Source organism: Chaetodon trifascialis, chromosome 18 (assembly GCF_039877785.1).
Source record: "Chaetodon trifascialis isolate fChaTrf1 chromosome 18, fChaTrf1.hap1, whole genome shotgun sequence".
NCBI classification, from domain to species: domain Eukaryota; kingdom Metazoa; phylum Chordata; class Actinopteri; order Chaetodontiformes; family Chaetodontidae; genus Chaetodon; species Chaetodon trifascialis.
The window spans coordinates 13,737,782-13,759,936 of record NC_092073.1 but is presented as its reverse complement, the minus strand read 5'-3'; the positions used below and the strand labels follow the sequence as shown (position 1 = coordinate 13,759,936).

Below are 22,155 nucleotides of genomic sequence, written 5' to 3'. Positions count from 1 at the left end.
GTACGCGTTTAGCTCAGCTTAGAGTAAAGCCTGGAAGCTGAAATAAACAGATGGCTCTGTATTATCGTTGCAAAACACCCAATTTAATAACGACAAGTTGTGGTTTTATGGGGAGTTACGTTCTGGAACTTGCTAACTTTGGACGGAGCCAGGCTAGCAGTTTCCCCCTGCTTACAGCTTGTTTAAGATAAGCTAACAATGTGTAGGCTAAGCTAACAGTCTGGCTTCATATTTAGCGTAAAGGCATGAGAGTAAAATCAGTCTCCTCCTCTCTTGCCAAGAAAACTATTTTCAAATTCTTCTCAAATTAATGAAAACTAACCTAAAATATGCTTTCAAGTATTTTTTTATCTGTATCTTCATGACTTAAAGATACAGAAATCATTTTTATTTACCCCCAAATAATGCATTTATCATGTTTACTCATGCCACAAAGGCTGAACTGGCCGGTTGAGACAGATTGAAAATCAGCTCTCAAACAGACTTCATTTCTGGGAAGAAGAATGAGTAGAATCAGCTTTTGATTAAACCAAAAAAAAAAAAAAAAAAAATCCCCAGACTCTACTGACATTTTTGGCTGTGGATTACAAACAGACCTAATCTCCCACTCTACTCAGGATCTCTGCACTGAGACTACACCTGGCCTTAATCCAAAAACACATGGTTACAGGTATGTGTTTGTGCATGAGGACATCAGTGTGTGAATGTGTATGGGTGCATCTGTTCATGTGAAAAACTATATTCTAATAAATACAGTACAAGTGTAGGTGCACATGTTTGTGTGGTACATGTTTAGATCTCTGCTATGTTTAAAGGTCTGATACCTTTTCCTCTGAGTGCTGATATGAGTCTGTTGAGGGAGTGACACAGAATCCCTTGCTGAGATGATCCCTCTGGTTTTGGTGAAGGGCAATGGCAGGGCTTCAGACCTCAGCTCTGTGCTCTTTGTGTCAACACTGCTAGTGAAACATGGCCACAGCTGATACAGCTAATGACACAAAGGGGGAGGGAGACTAAACCATGCACTGCAGAAAAATGGGGGCATAGTATCTCTGACGTTTTGAAGCCAGAGGGGGATGAGGAAGCAGCTACCATTTAAGCTGAGACACCTGTCAATCAAGCCCACATGACCCAAAATATAGCCTCTTTTAAGATTTCTTGAAACAAAACTAAATTTAAAATCACCAAAAAGAAACACATAGAAGACATGAATGGACCCCTGAACGACGCTTAAAGCACATTGTCACCGTGTGTGCCCCTAAATCTTTATTATATACAGTGGATTTAACTGACATGTAACCCATATAAGAAATTGGCAATTAATTAATTGCTGCCGATTCCGATCACTGAGTAAAGTTCACTACAGCGCACATAACTCTGCTAAAAGGACAAAAGCTTTGTGAATTAGCTCCAAATCTAAGGTGAGGAAATCTAATGATAAGTAAAATAAAAGTGTGGTTGCAGCTATTATTTTCATTATTGGTAATTTCTCAGATTTATCACATAATTGTGTATTCTATAAAAGTTTAGGAGTCTCAATTGGATCAGATATTGGCCAGATGACTGATCCACAGAGATCACACAGAGAGGAATATTTGGGCATTTTTGACTTAAACCATAAATTGATTAGCAATATTGTTTAAATTAATTTTCTGTCACACTGACTGGTTGTCTCAGCACTAAAATGAAATTGAGTTTTCATGGTCCCAAGCTGTTATACAGGGAGTTAAAGAGTTGTGAAACTCAGCATCTTAACCCTGGTTTGTACTGCATCACACATTGCCGTACGGTCATGCAAACATTACCTGCAACACAAACACATGCAAACACACAAACATGCAAAAGCGTGAAAATGAGCTACCTCTCATGCAAATGACTCACACACACACACATCAAATCTGCATGAGAAGTTGAAAAGAACCATTAGCGAGATGTGCCATAATGAGGCCTACTGGGAATCAGGGAGTCTGTGTGAATAAAGGACACAGTGAGGTGACTTCGCAGCGTTGTCTCTATGATACCAGTCCATAAATCTTTTGAAAATCTCCAACTGGAAGCAGACACGTAGAACAAGCCTTAACAGATGAATAAACACGAACAACGCCTCTTCACTTTACTACTTCATAAAGAAAATCAACAAATGGCTGACACGATGGTGACGGCGGTGAGGCAGTAACCATGGCAACCACCAGAGACACTTGAGCAAGCTGCCCAACCAGGCATCTGGCCTGTATTAATGAATCTGCAAATGCACAAACCCCCACTACAGCCTACTGTATGGACACAATCTTACATATATGACGCATGCATACGCACAAACTATCAGGGACACACATAGATGAAAAAAGTCTTTTCAAATGTTAGAGATTTAAGTGTGATTTGCCAAAAATAAATGTACAAAGAAACACAGGTACAGAGAAACACGCACACACAGACACACACAAACAGCATGGTGTGTCTCATTTAACTACGAAGCTCAACATCCGAAGCTGAACCTGTGTGAGTAAAGGTCACATTGCCTGGCAACCACTTGAGCTTAAGGAATAGTTTTAATTATGGTCTGTGCTCTCTCTCTCCTCCAATCTCCTGTCACCATTCACCCCACTGTCTGCACACATGCACACAATCGCACACACACAACCATCAATTTCCTCTTTAGAGCAAAGCCAGAAGGAGCGTTAGGTTACATCTGCGCACAGCTGAAAAATGATGATGCAATCTTTGCAGAATTTGTCTTTTATGGATATTTCATGGATAAACTGGAAGATGTGTGCATCAAAAATAAACTACAATAATGTCACACTAACATCTACTTCAGCTCTTATTGAAATGTGGGTCCACTTCTGCATCGTTACAATAATATAATTATTGTGACAAGGTGACAGCGATAGATGAAATATCCTCATTGCGTAGCCGCGTCCACACTTGGACAGATTCACTTCCACAAATCTTAAAGGAAATGCACACGGCCACACGTTCTGTCCAGTATCATCTATGCGTGTGATTACAAGTGTGGTTGCATGCTCCACAAAGGATTTCTGTGTGCAAAAGCAATACTGTGACTCAACAAGAGAAGTGATAATTCCATAATCCAATCCGTGAACATCTGGAGTGAAAGCGGCCTAGCTAGCCAATCAGAGTGGCTGAACAGATTTAGCAGGGCACATTAGTATCCGGAGGTTAAAGGCATACGGCTGTGGTTGCAGGTACAAAAACAGCAGATAGATTTTAAGATTTGCTTCAGGCAACACAAAAGGAAACAGACTTGTTGTCCTTTGTCTCCATTGAGCAGATGTCTACAATTATGCTAAGTCTGCTGTTGCTATCAATCTTTATTTGTGCAGAATTACAGGAATTAATTATTGATGTTTTATGTGGGTTGATGTGGACATTACATGTGCATCTTGTGATGTATAAATAGGGTTGGATGATATGAAAATATAAACGGACCATCAGAGAGTCATAACAGTCATACCCACATATCTGTTTATATTCCGGGCCGAGACTTCCTCCACCGTGCAATGGTCATTGTTCACAGTCCGATTAGCAACTTGAGACGCGACGCTGGAGTCAGATGACATTTCGGCTAATCTCTAAAAACAGATATCTGCATACAAATGCAGTTAAATTAAAAATAAAACACTAAAAAAGATAAATTGCCATTAGACAGGTGCCAAGATTACATTTCAGTGTTCCACCTCTTTTGCTCATATGGGCTGTTTATGTGCACGCAACCAAACAGGACTGGTCAATCCTTCTCGGACTACAAAGAATGCCTCTGATATCAAAAACTTGTCCCTTGCCTACAGATTCTGCATTCATGGGCAAATATCTGTTTTTAGAGATTATGACATAAATAATGTTGGATGACAGATACCTACTAAACCAAACAATTAATTGAGATTAATTGTGAAAATAATATATACGACACAACGCACATTAAAACCTGCAGCCTGAGCACGGCATTCACTGTAGATAGATAGATAGATAGATAGATAGATAGATAGATAGATAGATAGATAGATAGATAGATAGATAGATAGATAGATAGATAGATAGATAGATAGATAGATAGATAGATAGATAGATAGATAGATAGATAGATAGGCTCAAACACATGCTCTGCCTCTCTCTGCATATCTATTCATAGATATTGCTACAGTCACAGTGTGCATGCTTTGGACACTACTTTGAGGAGTTAACAGGTTTATTCCCCATCAGCGACGGAGCCTCTGGAGCTGGTCAACCTTTGAGTTTTGGGCTGTAACTCAGCACCTTCAGAAGAGCCCACAACTCATGTAATTGTTATAGACCTAGACCTAACCAGTAGACTGCAGAACCATTGATCGAAACATGTACCTATGCTCTTGAACATCTGTGTAGAGTTACACAAAATTGCACAAAGACATTTTACATGATATCTTGTAGCGTCATGGGAAATTCTCAGGAGGACACACATGCACACACACACATGCACACAGGGAAATCCTCGGAGATCGTGCTTACTGAACAGAAACACTATTAACTAGCGCTCATTATTTCTCCATACCTCAAATCACAGTGTGTCTAATACAATATTTAACCCACTCCACTGACTCCTGCTCTCATTAACCGCTGTTACATACACAATTAACACCGAGATGAGAAGCTACAGCACAAGAAGGAAAAAGTGCATTACAGCCACTGTTTAATAATAGAGAGAGTGCAGCTTTGTAGGAAATTCATCACAAACCAAATCAAGGAAAGATGGTAGAGGAAACAGAGCAGCGGGTAAAGCATCTGCACAAGGCGTACTTTTAAATTTTTAATGTTTGCAGGTGAACCGCTACATGAGTTAACCTCTTTGTAACAGCCTTGGACTCTTCGTGACTCTCCCCTCTGCCTGCCTGCCTGAGTCATCCCCGTCTTTCTTGAGAAGCTGCAGAAATATGTGCCATTCTCAGAGAGATTACAAGCCAGCCACAGCCACACAGTGTAATGGCATGTTGGTGAAACCCAATCCTATCACCACTGCTGTCGACACAGCCCAGCGCTCCACACACAGCCATCACCCTCAGGCTATTCTCCTCCACTCCCCCAGGAACAAAGCTTTCGTGGAGTGTAACTGGAAGTCAGAAAATTGAGTCTATTGAGTATTTCAACTTCTTTCTACGTCATTTCTATTCACTGAGATGCAGCGTGGCATCAAAGTGTATCAGCAGCAGCAGCTGCATCAGACTTGCTGCTTTAGTCATGTTTTCATGAGGTTTTGCAATGAGGGATTCACTTAGTCACCCAAAGTCTAACCCCTCATCTTCGCTGTGGGAGATGGAGACAGGCAAACACTGGATTGCCAAACAAGGCGATGTTTGGAACGGTTCACATGAAGGCCTGTGAATGACCCAAAAATGCCCTGACAAACGGTGCTGTGGTGAAGCGAGGTGGGCCAATCACTCATTCAGCAGGTAACGATGATTATGGAAACAACCACAATGAACCTATGACACCAGGGCCTGAGGAAGGGTGCAGTGACCCCAGACCGGGGGTGATGGAGAGGAGTTAGGGATGACCTGAGCTCCATTAGGAGATGAAATGTGATTCAGTCAGTCAGTATTTCTCCGCTTGTGTTTTTATGTGATATGTTTTAAATGATTTTAAAGTGTTTTGTACATTTAGGCTGTGCAATGACAAGAAAGAGTCTAAATGAAATGGCAATCCAACCAGTAGTTGAGAGATATTTCAGTCTGGACCAAAGTGGTGGACAGACTCACTGGACATCTTCATCAGCCTTTCCTTATGCCTCCCCTTAACTGCTTCCATGGTTTCACCCACTGACATCTTCAAGTCCTGCTAACTATGACTTTATATGTTGATAATGTGGTTTAAGTACAGATTGAGATTACATTACATGCTGTCATGTGATTGCACTGTGGCTCGTTTGGAAACTGCTTGACTAACTCTTCCTACATGTGCCATTGCATCAGCTACATTATTTATAGCTCCTTCATACGTACAAGCTTGCAATTACTCCGCTCATTAATTCTACTTATATAGATAATATGAGGCACATGTGACCAGTTATTTTATGTGTGTGTGCGCATGTGAGTGTGAGAGCATTTGATTCTGTCAGCAGTAAATGTTGTGTCACCTCACACCGTCACATCGCCATAAATATGAGCCATGTCGCGGGATAAATATACTGTATGATGCGGCTTGCTCTACTCTGACTCGTGATTCAGATGGCTGGCAGTCCTTCCCACAGTTACTGTACGCTTCGTGCCTCATTGCTACTGTACATTTTGTCACTTCATAAAGGGACAAACTTAACATACCTTTGAAAGGTGTGTGGCGCCACTTCATAAAAACTCCATAAGAGTGGCACCGGCACCAAGATCAACCCACACGCACACAGAAAACAGAAGAAAATTAACCCAATTGCACCTCTGCCCCTATCTGGAACAGAAGAAGTCATCGCCGTCGAGGACAGCCGAGTTGGAATCTTACATGATGTACTGTGGGTTGGGATTATTTTGTTCACATGTTGAAACACAGGCTGATCTATAACTCTCTCCAAAAAGGGCAGGTGGCGAGTGGCTGAGGTCATCACACAGCAGGTGATAAACAAACACCCCTGGACACAAACACACCGCACACACACTCAACACACTTTCTCTGTTCTCTTGCCAAAGGACGGCAAACCTTATCTCATCTCTCACATCCAAACACACGGTTTCTCCCATTCTCTTGAAATCTGGTCCTCCCGTGTATGTGAACACACATACACACACACGTGTAGACATTTAGGAGACATGATAGTGTGAGTGAGATGGCGGGCTGCTATATCAGTGGTGGGACGGGTATATATTCCTGGCTGGTGCTGATAAGCCAACTGATGCCTTGCCTTATTTAGTCAGTGCTCACTGCTGACACACTAGCAGAGTAGCACGCACCGCATGCACTCTCACTGTATGCATCTGTCTTGTACGTGTGTGCGTGAGTGTATGTGTGTGAGGTGTTCCTGTGTGGAGAGAGGTGAGTTCAGATTAAGTGAATGCATATAGATAGCCTGTGTGGCTCTGAGTGTTTGCTAGTGTGTGTGTGTGTGTGTGTGTGTGTGTGTGTGTGTGTGTGTGTGTGTGTGTGTGTGTGTGTGTGTGTGTGTGTGTGTGTGAGACAGTACACATGCACATGTGCGCCTTATCTTTTACTAATAATGTGATTAGAGTTGTTAGCTTCCTATGATGAGTACAGACTCAGAAGGTGAATTTTTGTCATTCAGAATTTTCTGCACTTTCTACCTGATTTCTCAAGAAAATCAGCAGCGATAGTTTATAAATAACTCAAAATCGCACCCCAAACACGTCCTTCCTACCGCACACAAATTACATTCAATTAAATTTGTGCATCGGAAACATATTCTAAGGATTTGGAATCACATAATTACCCTTGTTCTAGTAATTTCTTAAGTATGATTATGATTACAGTTCGCTATAATTATGCAAATGATAATCATCTATTTTGTTCTTCATCGGTTCAAAGCAGTTTTACTCTCATTTGGTAAAAGGACTCTTCAGGAAGGAAGCTTCTTTAGTGTTCTGGTTGTCAGCCTATGGTCATCCCCTGCACACCTGTCAACCTACAATCAGCTGTGCAAAAAAATATACTTTGACTATCTAATTCCAAAAAATCCAGATTAGATCAGCACCAAAACCCAATATTGACCAATGTCCTGTATGCAAATCTAATGGAAAACAATTTACATGAGAGAGAGAAGGACACACAGAACAGGCCAACACTAGTCTCACTGGCAATGGTAAACACGTGAGCAGGATAAACACTCCAAACTTTGCTGAATATCATGAGTCTCAACTTTTTGCTGATTGCTGCAAAGAAGAAAATAAGCATCTTAAAAATATCTTTGCTATATCCGGAGGACCTGCATATTAGGTGTTGGTTAACCTTTCACTAGAGCCTGCAGAGCAAACATTGCTATCAAATGGAAACACACACTTGGCCTCCATGCCCGGACTGGCTTGCAGAATGTTTGTTTTGGCATTTTAATCATTCTAAGCATTGTAGAGGCAGTGTGCTTAACCAGCTTAACCTGAGAGAGGGAAGGTCAGATAAGACAAGACAGGAGATCAACACGGCTCAAATATGCAGAAATTTAAACTAATATCGAGCTTTGTTGAGGCTATTTTAACTCTTCACACACACTTCTGATTTTGTGAGAAGGCACAGCGAGTGATGGGTAAGTTTAGGCGTAACAAAGGCCGTTACAGTAGATTACACAGCGTTTACACTGACACACCACCGAGCCACCAGGATACACGGACTGCTGATCTGTAACAAAAACGCTTTATGGGAGAGGCATCATGACACAGTAAATGCTTCAATGGCACAGTCACTTATCTCAGTTCACAGGCCGCGGACACAACCACAACAGACACACACACACGCACACGCACACACACACACACACACACACACACACACACACACACACACACGCACACACACATGCACACAAGAGCATACTGAGCGGAGAGTGTGTACAAGTCCATTTTACAGAGATAAGGGTGGCAAAATAACAGTGAATGAGGGTCACAGACACAGCGCTCCACTCCGCCTCATCGCACTAGCTCTCTATTGATTGGCTGGTCATGGGCATGAGGTCATCAGCTCCACCACAGAGGCTGATGGGATAGCTCTTCTGTACAGTAATTCACAGGGGAGGGGAGGGGTGGGTGTGTCCCTCTGCGTCTCCTCTCTTTTTTTGCTCTCTTTTCATTTCTGTCCACTCCAGACTCCTCGCAAACCTCTTGCTCAGCAAAGTCGCCGCATCCCCCATCTTATCCAATCAACATTTATCCCCAGGCTCTCTCACTTCAATCCATTTTTTTTTTTACTCTGTCTCTCTGTCTCCTCTACCAGCTCCATCTCCCTCCCCTCATTCCCTGCGGATCCACCGGGTACGCTCCACATTCAAAGACACAGAGTCACGTGACCAGAACTGGATCGATATGAGTGCATCTTTTGCCATGCACTGTATAATGAGACTTACATAACGCGCTTACACACAAGCCCGTCACAGTCCGCCATTCTAGCTGCTTGGAACACAAATACAGTCTTAATTTCAAAATCTTGATTTCAGTCAGGAGGGTGGAACAGCTTGTTTGGAGATCTCCGGCAGCACCCGATGGAGCAGCACCTACCAGGCAGTAATTTGATCACTTACTACAGGACAGGGGACCTTGTTTGCTGCCATAAACACTTTGCATCAGCTTGAATGCTTTTACTGTTGTTGCCTTGGCGCTATGCATCAGGTCGTGTGTTTCCTCCTGCTGCAAATTGCTGCTCTAATGCACAGCCAGAGAGAGGATCTGATGGCTATTTCATTAAACGCATTATCCGTTTTTCTCTTTTCCCAGTAGGTTCGTGTAAACCTCACTGGCTTTCACTGACAGATACAGACTCATGATATCATGGGTCTTATCTGCACATCAAACAGTATGCAGGAGTTTTAATATCAAGCATGTTAAATCCACCTTATGTAATCTTTATCTTATATCCTTGAAATCTGCAGAATGAAGCATTTTCTCTCGCTGCTTGCCGGAGAGGAATTATTGTATTATAAAGAATGTCTGAATGTTATGATAAAGCCCGCAATTCATAGAGTCTGCTATTATTGTATTGCTGTAAATGGCTGGGTTCAGCTCTGAGTCAAATTACTCTCATTCATTCTCTCCAGTGCTTTATAATATCAAGTGTCCGTATTTTACTTCTTCAGTTAACACACAGTGTTGATTCATTATTTAGCCTAACTGTGCTGAAATAACGACATTCAATGTAAATTACCAGAGAGCAGAGTAATGATTTACTATTGTTTAGCTTGTTTGAACAGCAGCCAAAAAAGCATTATTTCTTAAGCCATGCTATTGGAGTGACTGTAAAGACGGCATCAGTTTGTTGGTTGGTCCACCACTTTGGTTCAGACTGAAATATCTCAACACTTAGTGGATGATTTGCCAGGACATGACATTCATGATCCCCAGAGGATGAACCCTAAAGACTTTGCTGGTCCACTGACTCTTATTGTCATGCCACAAGCAGGTCAAATTTGTCACTTATCCTGAGAAACATCTCTAACTAGATGTATTGTCATTAAAATGTCAACAGTCATGTTTCCCAGATGATGATGAGCATTGTAACTGTGAACATGTTAGCATGTTAGCTGATGTTAGCATTTAGCTCAAAGCACCACTGTGCTCACACCAGCCTTGAAGGACTGTGTAGTTTTATGAAACATAAAAGAAATCTGGAAATGTGTGAGGCTATGCCCAGCAGGAAAAAGGGGCAATTTAACTGATTAATTGATTGAGTAAGATTATTGTTCATTATGTTACTCTTAATTATTTCTTTTACTACCATTGTTTGTGCGTGAGTGTGTGTGTGTGACATATTAGATATTATCTTTTCATGCATGCAAATTAATGTGCACCTATAGAGAGAGGGAGACAAATACTGATAACGCGCGTGATTGCATAGAGACCTTTTCACAGCTTGTACACATCCTCGCTGTCTTCAGTCTAATAATTCCCTGATGCAATGAAACCAGAGGATGTCAAAGTGATGCTGCGTACGCTGAACTGTGTCCCAGTAGGAGGGAGGCTTTAAAGCAAAAGGTCACATCTCATCCACCTGTTAAAGAGCAGATGCCACATCAGAGCAATACTTGGCAGCGGGAGCAGGTATCGTTATTGGGCACACGAGACGCATTTGGCACGGGCGCAGGTATGGCTATACTGCTCATGCACATAAACTTACAGGCACACAAACCTCTCTCTCTCTCTCTCTCTCTCTCTCTCTCTCTCTCTCTCTCTCTCTCTCTCTCTCTCTCTCTCTCTCTCTCACACACACACACACACACACACACACACACACACACACACACACACACACACAAGATGCCTAACCCCTCTCCCTGGGAATGAAAGATATGGGCAGAGAATAGAAACAGAACCTTTTCCAGGGATGATCACACTGGCTACACAAAAGCCTTGACTGTTGATGATGTATAAAGGTCGGAGCTGTTGTCATGGGACTCCACTTACACAAGACTGAGCCTTCAGTCAGACTGGGAGATGTTTGTCAAACAGGCCACTGCTCTGACTCCTCAGTGCTGAAAATAAACACCTGAGGATGTTCGCCCTGACTTTTTTTTGTGTTTACACAGCATCCACCCACATGCACATACAGAGGTGTGAACGCACACACATGAACACAGTACCTGGAAGCTGCTATTTCCACTTTACTCCTGGCAATGGCTGCAGCCCTCTGTGCCCCCTCCACAGCCCGGTCCACCTTCTCTTTGGTTTTGGGGTTCTTAAGAGGAATCAACTGCTTCCTTATTCCACGCACCAGCACGTTATTTTTGTACTTTCCTTCTTCTTTGGTGCCGTCTGGGAAAACCGTGCACCCATAACCGTGGCGCTTGTTGTTAAGCCATTCTCCCTCATACTTCATCCCGTTGGATCTCTCTGAAACACCAAATCCATTGCGCTTGTCGTTCTTCCACTCGCCCATGTAGGTCTCAGTCGTGGTGGCATCCACATGGTCCTCTAGAGGAAGGTCCTCGTCTGGCAGCTCGCCGTCGCCGATGGATATGGTAGAGTTGGCATCACTGGAGCTGATGCGGCTCATGGCGGCATCACTGCGCGCAGAGCTGCGCTTGCTGGAGATTGAGGTCCGAGAGTCAGACTTACGCAGCTGCCGGAGGCTGCCGAAGAGTGACCCCCGGCGGAACAGGCCCTTCTTCTTGCCGGTGACGACCTCGCTATCTGAGTGGAAGTTAAGGACGAAGCCGCCGCGGCTGCCTGTCGGGGTGTCTGTGGGGGAGGAGAGGTCCTGGAGTACTGTGCCGTTGCTCTGCTCGGAGCGCAGGGAGGCTAGAGATGTGCGGAGAGGAGAGCGGATAACGGTGGCCATGCCGTAGGGAACACTCTGACGCACACCGTAGCCATGCCGCATCCCACCCATCCACTGGCCTTGATAGGTACCTGAGGAACAGGTAGACACGGGTCAGTGAGTGATAACAGTCAGAACTATTGTATTATATATGTTTCATATTAAGCAGTGGTTCCCAGCTGTTTTGTCACATGGCTGCTTTAAATTAAGCAGTTGAGAGTAGTTCCTCCAAAAAGTGACTTATTTTGGGGGGCTTTGACCCCCCAGGAACCACAACCAACTGTTAGAAAGCTACAGAGAACAGTATGTTCTGTTTTTATATGCTCAGAATGGTAAAAAAAAGCATATTTAATATCACTATTATGTCAAATTAAACCAGCCCTCCCTCTCTGAACATTGTCTCTTTTCCCCACAAGTTCCTGGAAGAGACAGTTGGCATTGGCTGGTACCATAAAGCACGACCAGAAGTGATTTTAATAAGCAAATGTGTATTGAAAGTGCTGCTGGTGTCTGTTTTTGCTTGTGTGTACAGTCTGCTTGTCTCACCGGGCACACTTCCAAAAGTCTTTTATCTAAATCATTTGAAATAGTGTATAAGCAGAAAAAAGGCTGCAGTGCTCCATGAAGTACCTGCGCAAGAAAAAAAAAAAGAGTTTGCACCCACACTGATGATAACAGCTTATTATTTGAAGGTGTGTGTCTGAAAAGCACACAGTTTTGTGAAAGCCTTTTGAATCGCACCAGTGTCACGCTCACCTTCATACAGTGAGTTTGTTCATCTTTGGTGCGTGTGGTGACGTTCACAAACTTCTCTTTTGCCACTGTTTTGTACCTCGCATTTTCCTCTTTATCAGCACTAAGTCCTTGAAACAGCATTACATATGGGAACACAGAGTAGCCTTGCTGTAGGGCTGCGGAGTAAATCAGCCAATGAAATGTTTTCTCTCCTTCCTCAGAAATCTGTGACTGTGAGTACAACTAACTCAATCACAGAGATTTGATTAAGGTACTGATATTGAGGATCACTTGGGACGAATGTGAATCACTCAGCTAGGAGCCTATTTTCAGGCAGCCACTAACTCCCCCACTGACAGTAGGCACATTCACCACCATCCGTTTGTCTCTGACGGCAGGGAATTGCTATGAGTCACATAATGAGAGGAATACTTCATTAATCCCATTTGGTGCTGCTGAGCCCAATGAGCATATGCTGGCCTACTGTAGCTTCTTCATAGCATCATATTCACAATCCTGATCCTAATAATAAGAAAGGCTTGTTGATCCAGTGCTCCAATCTCATTGACCAATACAATGAAGCAAGCCATAATGGTCATATTCTAACAGAAAATGATATACCAGCCTGGGCAGGAGTTTAGATGGATAAACAGTGTGAGATTAACAGGCTGGCTCTGTGCTGCGGGTCAAATCGGTGACCCTGCAGATCAAGTTATCAGGATGTTGCGGGGTCAGACAGCCAGATGTTCTGTAGATCCTCTAGGATCAGCTGATTTCCCAAGCCCAGCCCTCCGTAGCCATCATATGTGAGGCATTTACTCTGCACCATAAGGCCTCCCTTAGTGGAGATGATGCTCACAAATCACCCAACGACTTGGATTCCCAGAAACGGCTGTCTGTAACAGGCCTTCTGCGCTGCTCGCAAGCACTTGTGTTTGAGGGGCCCATCAGGATGTTTCCTCCCTGATCACACAGGTCTCTAGACAATCTGTGAACACACTGCCGATTAGTGAGATCAAAGCTCTGAGAGAGGCTTGAGCTGACCTCTCGCTTTCAGCAAGTGTGTCCTGTGCATAATTTAATGTAGCCGAATGCATAAATGATGGATATATTCGTGCATTTTCAGCCCTGTGGAAATGTATGTCTTAAGTATATGAAGTTATATAGAACTGTGTTTTCACCAGTTCACTGCAGGTGCACATGACTGGTCAGCAGAATGGCTGAACTTTCTCAATAAATTCGATTGATTTTCATTGGAAATGTTTGCACTTATGCAGAAAATGCACTCTTGCAGGGGTGTGTTACTGTAGTGAAAGTTCAAATGTGAAAATGGCGAAGAAGTAGGTGATAGTCTGGCTATAATTGACTTCAAACAGACTGATTTGCTGTGATTTCCAAACTCCTTCCAGCTGGGGCATGTTGCCACTGAGCTGGCAGCAGGAGTCACTCTCCTCCCACTGTCATACGAGGAGCAACGAGCAACGAGCACTTGCCAAATGAGATGGAATAAGAGAGGAACCATTATCTCAAACTGTTTCCAGCAAGTTAACATCAGCAGGGTGTTAAGTCATAGTTTTTTTGTTTTTTTTTGGGGGGGGGGGGGGGGGGGGGGTGGGTAAAAGATGATGCGCTTGACCACGGTGCGCAGTGCGCAATCTCAGCTTCGACTCAGATCATATCAGATGGAGATTCATGCACTGATGTATTTCCATTAGCCTCCCTCAGTTTGAGCCAGAGCATCCTCTCTCTCCCTCACACACACACACACACACACACACACACACACACACACACACACACAGGCATAACGCGTCGTCAGTCACTGCCGTTAAAGCGACACACACGTTAAACAAACATTGGACCGTATTTATAAGACAGGGTTCCTTACCGCCGTCTCCATAGGTTTCGATCCCATATCCATCCTGCAGCCCGTTGCTCCAGGTGCCGTCGTATCTAGCAGGTGTGTTGTGGCTTTGCCGGACACCGTACCGACCCTTAAAACCGTGACTCCACTCGCCGCGGTACATCCACTTTCCTTTATTCTCCACGCCGAGCCCATGCCGCTTGCCCTGGGACCAGTAGCCCTTGTAGGTATTCCCGCTGGGCCAGGTGTACACCCCAACTATCTCAAAGCCGTGCGACCAGGACCCGGCGTACTCGCCCTGGCCCTTGGGTCCGGTGCAGATGCCGTGTCCGTGGGCTTTGCCATCCTCCCACCCCCCGCAGTAAGTGCCACCGTCGTCGAAGTCAAACCTTCCGCCCGTCATTCAGATAAAGGCTGGAAATAAAGCAGATCGTGCGCTGCTGCAGACTCAGGCGTCTCCAGGACCGAGGTTGGGGGATCCAGGACCGGTGGTAAGATGAAAGGATGAGCCAACAAGATGATGACTAGAGGGACAAAAAATAGGAGGGTGAGGATAGAGGATAGCACTTCCAGACACTGACATGCAACACAAATGGCATGCGTAATGGTAAGTGTAAAGGTATGAATGGTGGGCGTCATTTACCGGAGGCGCACGCCGGGTTCTCCGCTGTGTGTTGCTCGTCTCCCCCCTCTCACCCACTGATCACAGAGGGAGAGAGAGAAGCGTCGAGTCCCCGCTAAGGAAAGACACTGGGCCAATCGCAACGTCACTCCACAGGGACCTCCCACTCTCCTCCCTCTCTCCCCCCACCTCCGCCAAGAGTCCGGACGCCTCGACCCCCCCAAAATAAGGCGCTTTTAAATCTTTATATCCTTCACTTCACAGCTGTAAATAATATATAATGGCCTCGGAATTATAGTATTCTTCTGTCATTATCGTATCATACTTTGTTTATCTTATCTGCCATAGTTACATAATAATATTCCTATGGCCTATTTAGTGAGGTGATAATGTATACTGGGAAACTATATATAGCTCTATTAACTTTTACAGACCATATTTGTGCAGCATGTGGTATTACTAATACCCCTATGAGATACATTTCACTTTTATGCTGTATTCAATTGCAACATTCTTATATATATATATATATATATATATATATACATATACTCTAGGCCTATATATTAAATATTTTGTCATATTATGTCTATTATTTATTATATATTATACCATACCACATTGTACTCACTACTATGTTCGATATTCTATGTTATATTTCTGTACTATACTGTATATTATTTTATACTACACTATATTCACTTTTTTTTTTTTTTTTTACCATATCTTATATCTCACACTGTATTATATAGTACCATATTATTCCTTGTTTTTATTATGTTACACTGTTTATTCCTTCATATACTATACGGTATTCCTATAAGAATTTACAGACAACCACTTATTATGTAAACAACCACCATCATTATTTAATCATATTATTTATTAGTCAGGTGTGCGCTGTTTACATACCAGACTAGTTGCTTCTGTTGCTATTACGCCACTGTCACTTTACCTCTTAATGTTTCCCTTTCTTGTGTATTTTCAAATTTTTTTTATCTATTTATTTTTTTACTTCTATCTCTTTTTAGTTTTGTATACTTCTTTCTCTTCTTTTTTAATGTCTTATTTATCTGTATTTCTGAGTTGTATTTCTGAATGTTTCCTCTGGGGATCAATAAAGACTTATCCTTTCTTATCCAGTATTTCTCAAATGACCTTTTTTCAAAGTATCTTATATTTTCAGCTATTAGGCCTATGCAACTTCAACGTGACTCTATGAAGTGTATAGGAAACATCTTAAACATTTTAGTCGACACATTAGTCAGACATATTTTAGTCAATGTATCAAGTCGGTCATTCCTTCTCTAAAACACAAAATGAAATAAAATTCATTCTCTTAGTAAGGATAAGTATCACCTTAGGCGAATTTTTAGGCTTTTATTATTACCACTTTTTGTATCACAGCTGACCAGAAAACAGCTGGTGTAGAAAAACTGCAGCTTACACATTAAAGGAATAGATAACAGCGACCTCTGCTGCCCAAATACATTCATTGCATGTGTATTTATTATGATGTAGTAAAGCCGTGTAGTACCAAAAGTGTAGTCGCGTGTTAACAGTCTGTTGTCTTTATTTCTTACATTATGATTTTTTATATTCACTTCAATGTACTCAATACTAATAATACATGCAGGCATATAAAACAACGGCTAGTTAATAAAGACAATACTGGACTGCTACTACGTCCGCTCAGGAGAAAAGGCAGAAGAAGAAGACGAAGAAGAAAATGTGTACATTTAAACTGCACATACACCACAGCACAAACCAAGGAAGCGGATTAACTGAATGTTCCACTCCGAGCCGGTAGGGGGTGCAGTCTGCTGACGGTGACACGGTGTGCTGCCCTCACTTGCCCCCTAAAATACTAACAGATAAAATGGCGTCCGAAAATAGCCCTGAACGCCAAGATGAGAAAGCAGCTCTTATAGAGACTGTCCCAGAAGAAGATGGACAACAGCAATGTGGCGCTGTGGCAAAACAAAGCGAATCGAAATTAACGCTTTATCACTGGACGCAGTCCTTCAATTCTCAGAAGGTGAGTGTGTTCACGGTTCAGCACCACCGTGAAGTGGACAGCTCCCCGAGGACGTGTACTGTTTGGTAGTACTTATGATTCCTCTATTAAACTCTATTCTTAATTGATTTTATAAGAAATCCAATCATTCATACATTTAAATACCTTAATTACAATCATTAACAGTCTCTGAAAATGACTCCACACGGTACATTATAACTGTAATTACTGTAAGTACGCGAAATGCTGTAAACCACTACATTTTCACAATGTATTTGATTTGCCTTTTTTGATATTCTTGTCCATTGTGTTGTCACTATGATAGATATTGTTATTTCTATTAAAATGACAACTAATGATGCTGTCATTGTGGTTTAAATGTAGCTTAACATATTCCATCTCTTGTTGTCCTAATATGTGGTAAATACTAGTGGAGAGGATAAATACTCTGAGATGGTTTCTACATTTTCTGGTGCAGGTGCGTCTGGCCATAGCAGAGAAAGGTTTGCGCTGTGAGGAGTACGACGTGAGCCTCCCACTCAGCGAACACAACGAGCCCTGGTTCATGCATCTGAATCCCACTGGTGAGGTGCCAGTCCTGGTCCACAATGACAGTGTCATCTGTGACCCCACACAGATCATGGACTACCTGGAGCAGAATTTCAACGATGGTGAGGCTGAAAAAAGACAGTTTGACAGCCCTGAACTGTACTGATACACTATAGCAGGGCTGGGTAGGTGGGAGGTGGAGGTGGGCTCCATTCAGCTGAGTTTCCTCTTTCAGCATTTTTTTGGTTTTTATTTTAATGCCATTTATTTTCTTTATTTGCTTTATATTTTGTTGTGTGCATTTCTTGATTTTTCATTCATTCTGTCACTTTTTTACCTTCCATTTTCTCTTGGTTTGCATTGATCCATTATAGCTTTGTTTTAAGGGTCTCATCAAGTCGCTTAAAAGAAGAGAAAATCTGGTAAGCATGGAACTATTTCAGCTAATGAAAAATGACTTTTGAAAGCACTTTTCCTAACCCCAGCCATCGTATGTTCTCCCATAGGTAAACTTACACTGTATAAAACACCTGTTCTGTACCAGGATTCTCTCTGTGGCAGAAATCACTTTGATTCCCATTTGATTTATTTTTAGGAAGTTGTGAGTGACACCTGACATCATTGCTCCTTCCTTTTTCATGATTCGTTCGTCTCCAGAAGGCACTCCCAAGCTGATCCCTGAAGAGGGCAGTACATACTACCACAGAGTGCAGCACTACAGAGAGCTGCTGGACTCGCTGCAGATGGATGCCTACACCCATGGCTGCATCCTCCACCCTGAGATCACAGTGGACTCCCACATACCTGCATATGCTGCTACATGTATACGAAGTAAGGCCCACTTAGTGATGCACTCGGAGAGTTATAGTTATAAAAACACACACACACAAAACAAAACACTCTGGTATACCTAGTATGAGATCAGATCCCTTGTTGCCAGGGAAACAGCCATATATTTTTGAGGCATGGACTCGACAAGTGTTGGCAAGCTTCCACAGAAATCTAACTATGTGCCAAGATAGCATCAGGAAGACACTGTTTTTCTGGGGTGCATTCAAGTGTAAATTTTCTGTTACGTCAAACACTTTCATCGCTGCCTTCATGCTTTATATTTACTGTTCATGTGAAACTGTGGAAAGGTGTACATGATGAAGTGGATACAGCACAGACGCTCACTGATACAATGTGATATTATCGTGACAGACTTTCCGATATGAAATGATTCATTTCTATGAGAAAGTGTTGAAATGATAATCGCTGTATGATTCACTGTCTCTGACACAATGCTGTGTTTTTGTGTGACAGCACAGATCGGAAACACACAAACTGAGCTGAAGAAACTGGCCGAGCAGAACCCAGAGCTTAAAGACGCTTATGTAGCGAAGCAGAGGCGCTTGAAAGTAAGTAAAGTTAGCAGAGTGCCCAATAAACAGAAGTGTGCTTTGTAATTTATGCTGAAGTTTGTACCCTCCATGCTGCCCTAAAAAAACAAAACACAGGAACGTCAGTAAAGACTTTAGGAGGACCTTTTAGAGTTTGTTTCCCCTTAATACTGAATTGAGGCTTTTTATTGCTGTCTGTGCTGCAATAACTTCACTCTGATCAGATAATCTCTGGCTCTAGAGGTGCCTGTTACTCTCTGCCTTAGACGCACAGCTAAGTAGACAGCTAAAGCAAGAGATTGCTATCAGACACGTTTCAGAAACCAGATGGCGCACTTAAGAGTCATTTCCCGTATCTGTGTCACATGGGTGTCAGCGCTGAGCTGCCCCTTTAGGAGACTAGTGGCAGGTCATGAGTCCAATCACTCTAATGGGAGAAATGAATGTGAGCACAGGGGAGTCAGGGGACAGCAAGCGTGTACCATTTCATAACACTGGCACAGCTTGTAATGCATCATCTTTTGTTGTAGAGCATCTTTGGTGATATCAAACGCTAGCTAGCCAGTTGGATACGGTAGCCACAGCTAGCATTAGCAGAAGCTAATGGGGGGGGGGGGGGGGGGGGGCTGGAGCCTATCCCAGCTGTCAACGGGCGAGAGGCGGGTTACACCCTGAACTGGTCACCATTCGATCACAGGGCTGTAATGTAATATAAACAATGAAAATAAAGTTCATTTTCTTAAGCAAACCACTTAAAAATTAGTTTGGTAGGTATTGCAGAGAGCAGTCTGTGCATTTTTATGCAGTTTGGGGGCCGGCCTGAAAATTTTGAAATCTTTTTTTGCATGATTTTCTGTCAACAGTGTGTCACAGAGGTAAATGTGCACTAATGCATTTCTATATGCATATGCTTCTGCAGTCCAAGCTGCTTGACCACGACAACATGAAGTACCTTAAGAAGCTTCTGGATGAGCTGGAGAGTGTGATGGACCAGGTCGAGACCGAGCTCCAGAGGAGGGTGGAGGAAACACCAGGTCCACAACTACAATAGCTCCACACTTAGCAACCACTTTGCCATTAACACACACACACACACACACACACACACACACACACACACACACACACACACACACACACACACACACACAATGACAGACAATAATAAAAGAGTTACATTGTTAGGACTGTAATAATGTGAACACATGTGCAGCACTGTTGAAGTTTGAATGTCATGTTGTTCTTACATACTCCTCTGCTCATCCGCTCATAGAAGAAGGCAGTCCGTCCTGGCTGTGCGGGGAGTTCTTCAGCATGGCCGACGTCTCTCTGGCAGTCACCTTACACCGCCTCAAGTTCCTCGGCCTGTCCCGCCGCTACTGGGGCAACGGAAACCGTGTGAACCTGGAAACATACTACGAGCGCGTGGTGCAGCGCCCAGCCTTCAGGAGAGTGCTGGGCCATGTCAACAACATCCTGATCTCTGCTGTCCTTCCTGTGGCGTTTCGCGTGGCCAGGAAGAACGCCCCGGTCATCCTCGGCACCACTCTGTTGATAGGTGTTCTAGGAGGAGCTACGTACGTCGCTTTTCTGTACATGAAGAAGAGGCTGACTCTCTCCAGCTGAGGGAGACAGCGAGTGTTTGAGTTGTTGTGGAACTGAATTGGGGACTGGGAGGTGGATAAACACAGAAACATGAGAAATGTCATCATTTAACCTGTGGAAAGTTAAAGCTCATAGAATAATTCGACCGTTCAGCAGGCATCAGTGATATTTAACTGAAATCAATCTTAATTGTCTTGTTTTCTCTTTTTCTGGTTGCACAAAATGCACTTTCACTCATCCTCAGTATGTGAGTGCTGCATCAAACGCCAAAGGAAGGGACCACACTGGTATTTTAACATGTTTTCTTTCCCATTTATTTTGAATCAAATATACAACATCTTGTGTTTTTGTAGCTCCACAAATTCCTAAGTCCAAATATTCCTAACTTCAAAAAAGGACCTGAAGTTATCAGAGCTAATATAAGCCATGCTTGACAAACAATAAATGGGCTAAAATGTGCAAAAACACCAGTATGATCAGACATCTTTGTGTGTACTTAAATCACTGTTAAGAGCCTAATATGTTTCACCTCATGTGTGCTTTGTCATGTATTATTTCATGTCCATATTTGCATGTTGGAAATTTTAAAAGATATTCAAGAAGCCTGGCGTCTGCTTTCTGTGACCACGTCTGCCGACAAACTGATCTGTCCAACAGTGAACATACTGAAAACTACATTTGCGCTCATGTTTGACTCTATGGCTGATGAATAACCGTTTGAAATATTCTCTATGTAACAATAGCTGATTGAATGCTTTTCCAGTCTCATTTACATCGTCATGCAACATCTGTCTGAAATTAAACTGCTTCCAAACAATCTGCACTGTTTCCTGCCAATCAAATGTAATTTAGAATGGCATTAAAATTCACAGCTCAGCATCATTTAATAGACTATTGTATGTCATAAAGGTCTTAAATGTTTGTTTATCTGAAGGCTGCTAATCACATTTCCCGGGATCTGGATGCAAGTCAGCATCCACAGTAATTTGTTTGCCCACTCAGAAATGGCAGGCCAGCACTGACACTGACACGTAACATATGCTCAGCGTTAATTTAAATTCCTCCTCACGTGAGCTCAGCCTCACATAAAACAGACACATGCGAGACCTTTCAACAAAGTCTGGCCTTTGTTTTCACTGTCCAGAGGGCTGGCTAGTGTGGCTGTCAAAGAAATGCCTCACACGTGTTGAAGCCACATGTGAGGCAAGCTGTCAGAGGACCATAAGCTCATACTGGAGTGCTAACTCTGGAAAAATCATACCTCTGCAAATGGCAACCAAGGTGACATCATTTTCTCTGCAAGGTTGTATCATGCAGGTGCCATTTTAAGGAGTAAGAGTCAAAGTCATAAATAAAATGCAACTGTATAAAATCAGATTTTAGAGACAAAGTTAGCAGGGGTGGAAAGTAACTAAGCGCATGTACTCAAGTGCTA

At 42.9% G+C, this 22,155-nt stretch overlaps 2 protein-coding genes across 2 annotated transcripts in view; one reads left to right on the top strand and one right to left on the bottom strand.

Annotated features, from left to right (window-relative positions):
* Positions 1–15,308, bottom strand: part of jph1a (junctophilin 1a) — a 31,114-nt gene extending 15,806 nt beyond the window's left edge. The window contains exons 1-3 of the mRNA XM_070986144.1: positions 15,189–15,308; positions 14,570–15,069; positions 11,270–12,038 (exon numbers count right to left, since the gene is read on the bottom strand). Of these exons, the coding sequence (XP_070842245.1) occupies positions 11,270–12,038; positions 14,570–14,948 (1,148 nt within the window). The 5' untranslated portion in view covers positions 14,949–15,069; positions 15,189–15,308. The remainder of the gene's footprint in view (positions 1–11,269; positions 12,039–14,569; positions 15,070–15,188) is intronic.
* A 1,486-nt stretch (positions 15,309–16,794) lies between these two features.
* Positions 16,795–21,537, top strand: gdap1 (ganglioside induced differentiation associated protein 1). Its single transcript, XM_070986562.1, has 6 exons — positions 16,795–17,205; positions 17,663–17,855; positions 18,391–18,564; positions 19,039–19,133; positions 20,035–20,149; positions 20,389–21,537. Exons 1-6 carry the CDS (start codon positions 17,047–17,049, stop codon positions 20,739–20,741), a joined length of 1,089 nt encoding a protein of 362 aa, XP_070842663.1. The 5' UTR covers positions 16,795–17,046; the 3' UTR covers positions 20,742–21,537.
* The last annotated feature ends 618 nt before the right edge of the window (positions 21,538–22,155 follow it).

What these genes read in the sequence shown, in the direction of transcription:
- gdap1 (XM_070986562.1), top strand. Translation starts at nt 17,047, where the DNA reads ATGGCGTCCGAAAATAGCCCTGAACGCCAAGATGAGAAAGCAGCTCTT. An exon ending in AGTCCTTCAATTCTCAGAAG is followed by an intron (nt 17,206 to 17,662) that starts GTGAGTGTGTTC and finishes TTTCTGGTGCAG; the next exon opens with GTGCGTCTGGCCATAGCAGA. An exon ending in CGAAGCAGAGGCGCTTGAAA is followed by an intron (nt 19,134 to 20,034) that starts GTAAGTAAAGTT and finishes ATGCTTCTGCAG; the next exon opens with TCCAAGCTGCTTGACCACGA.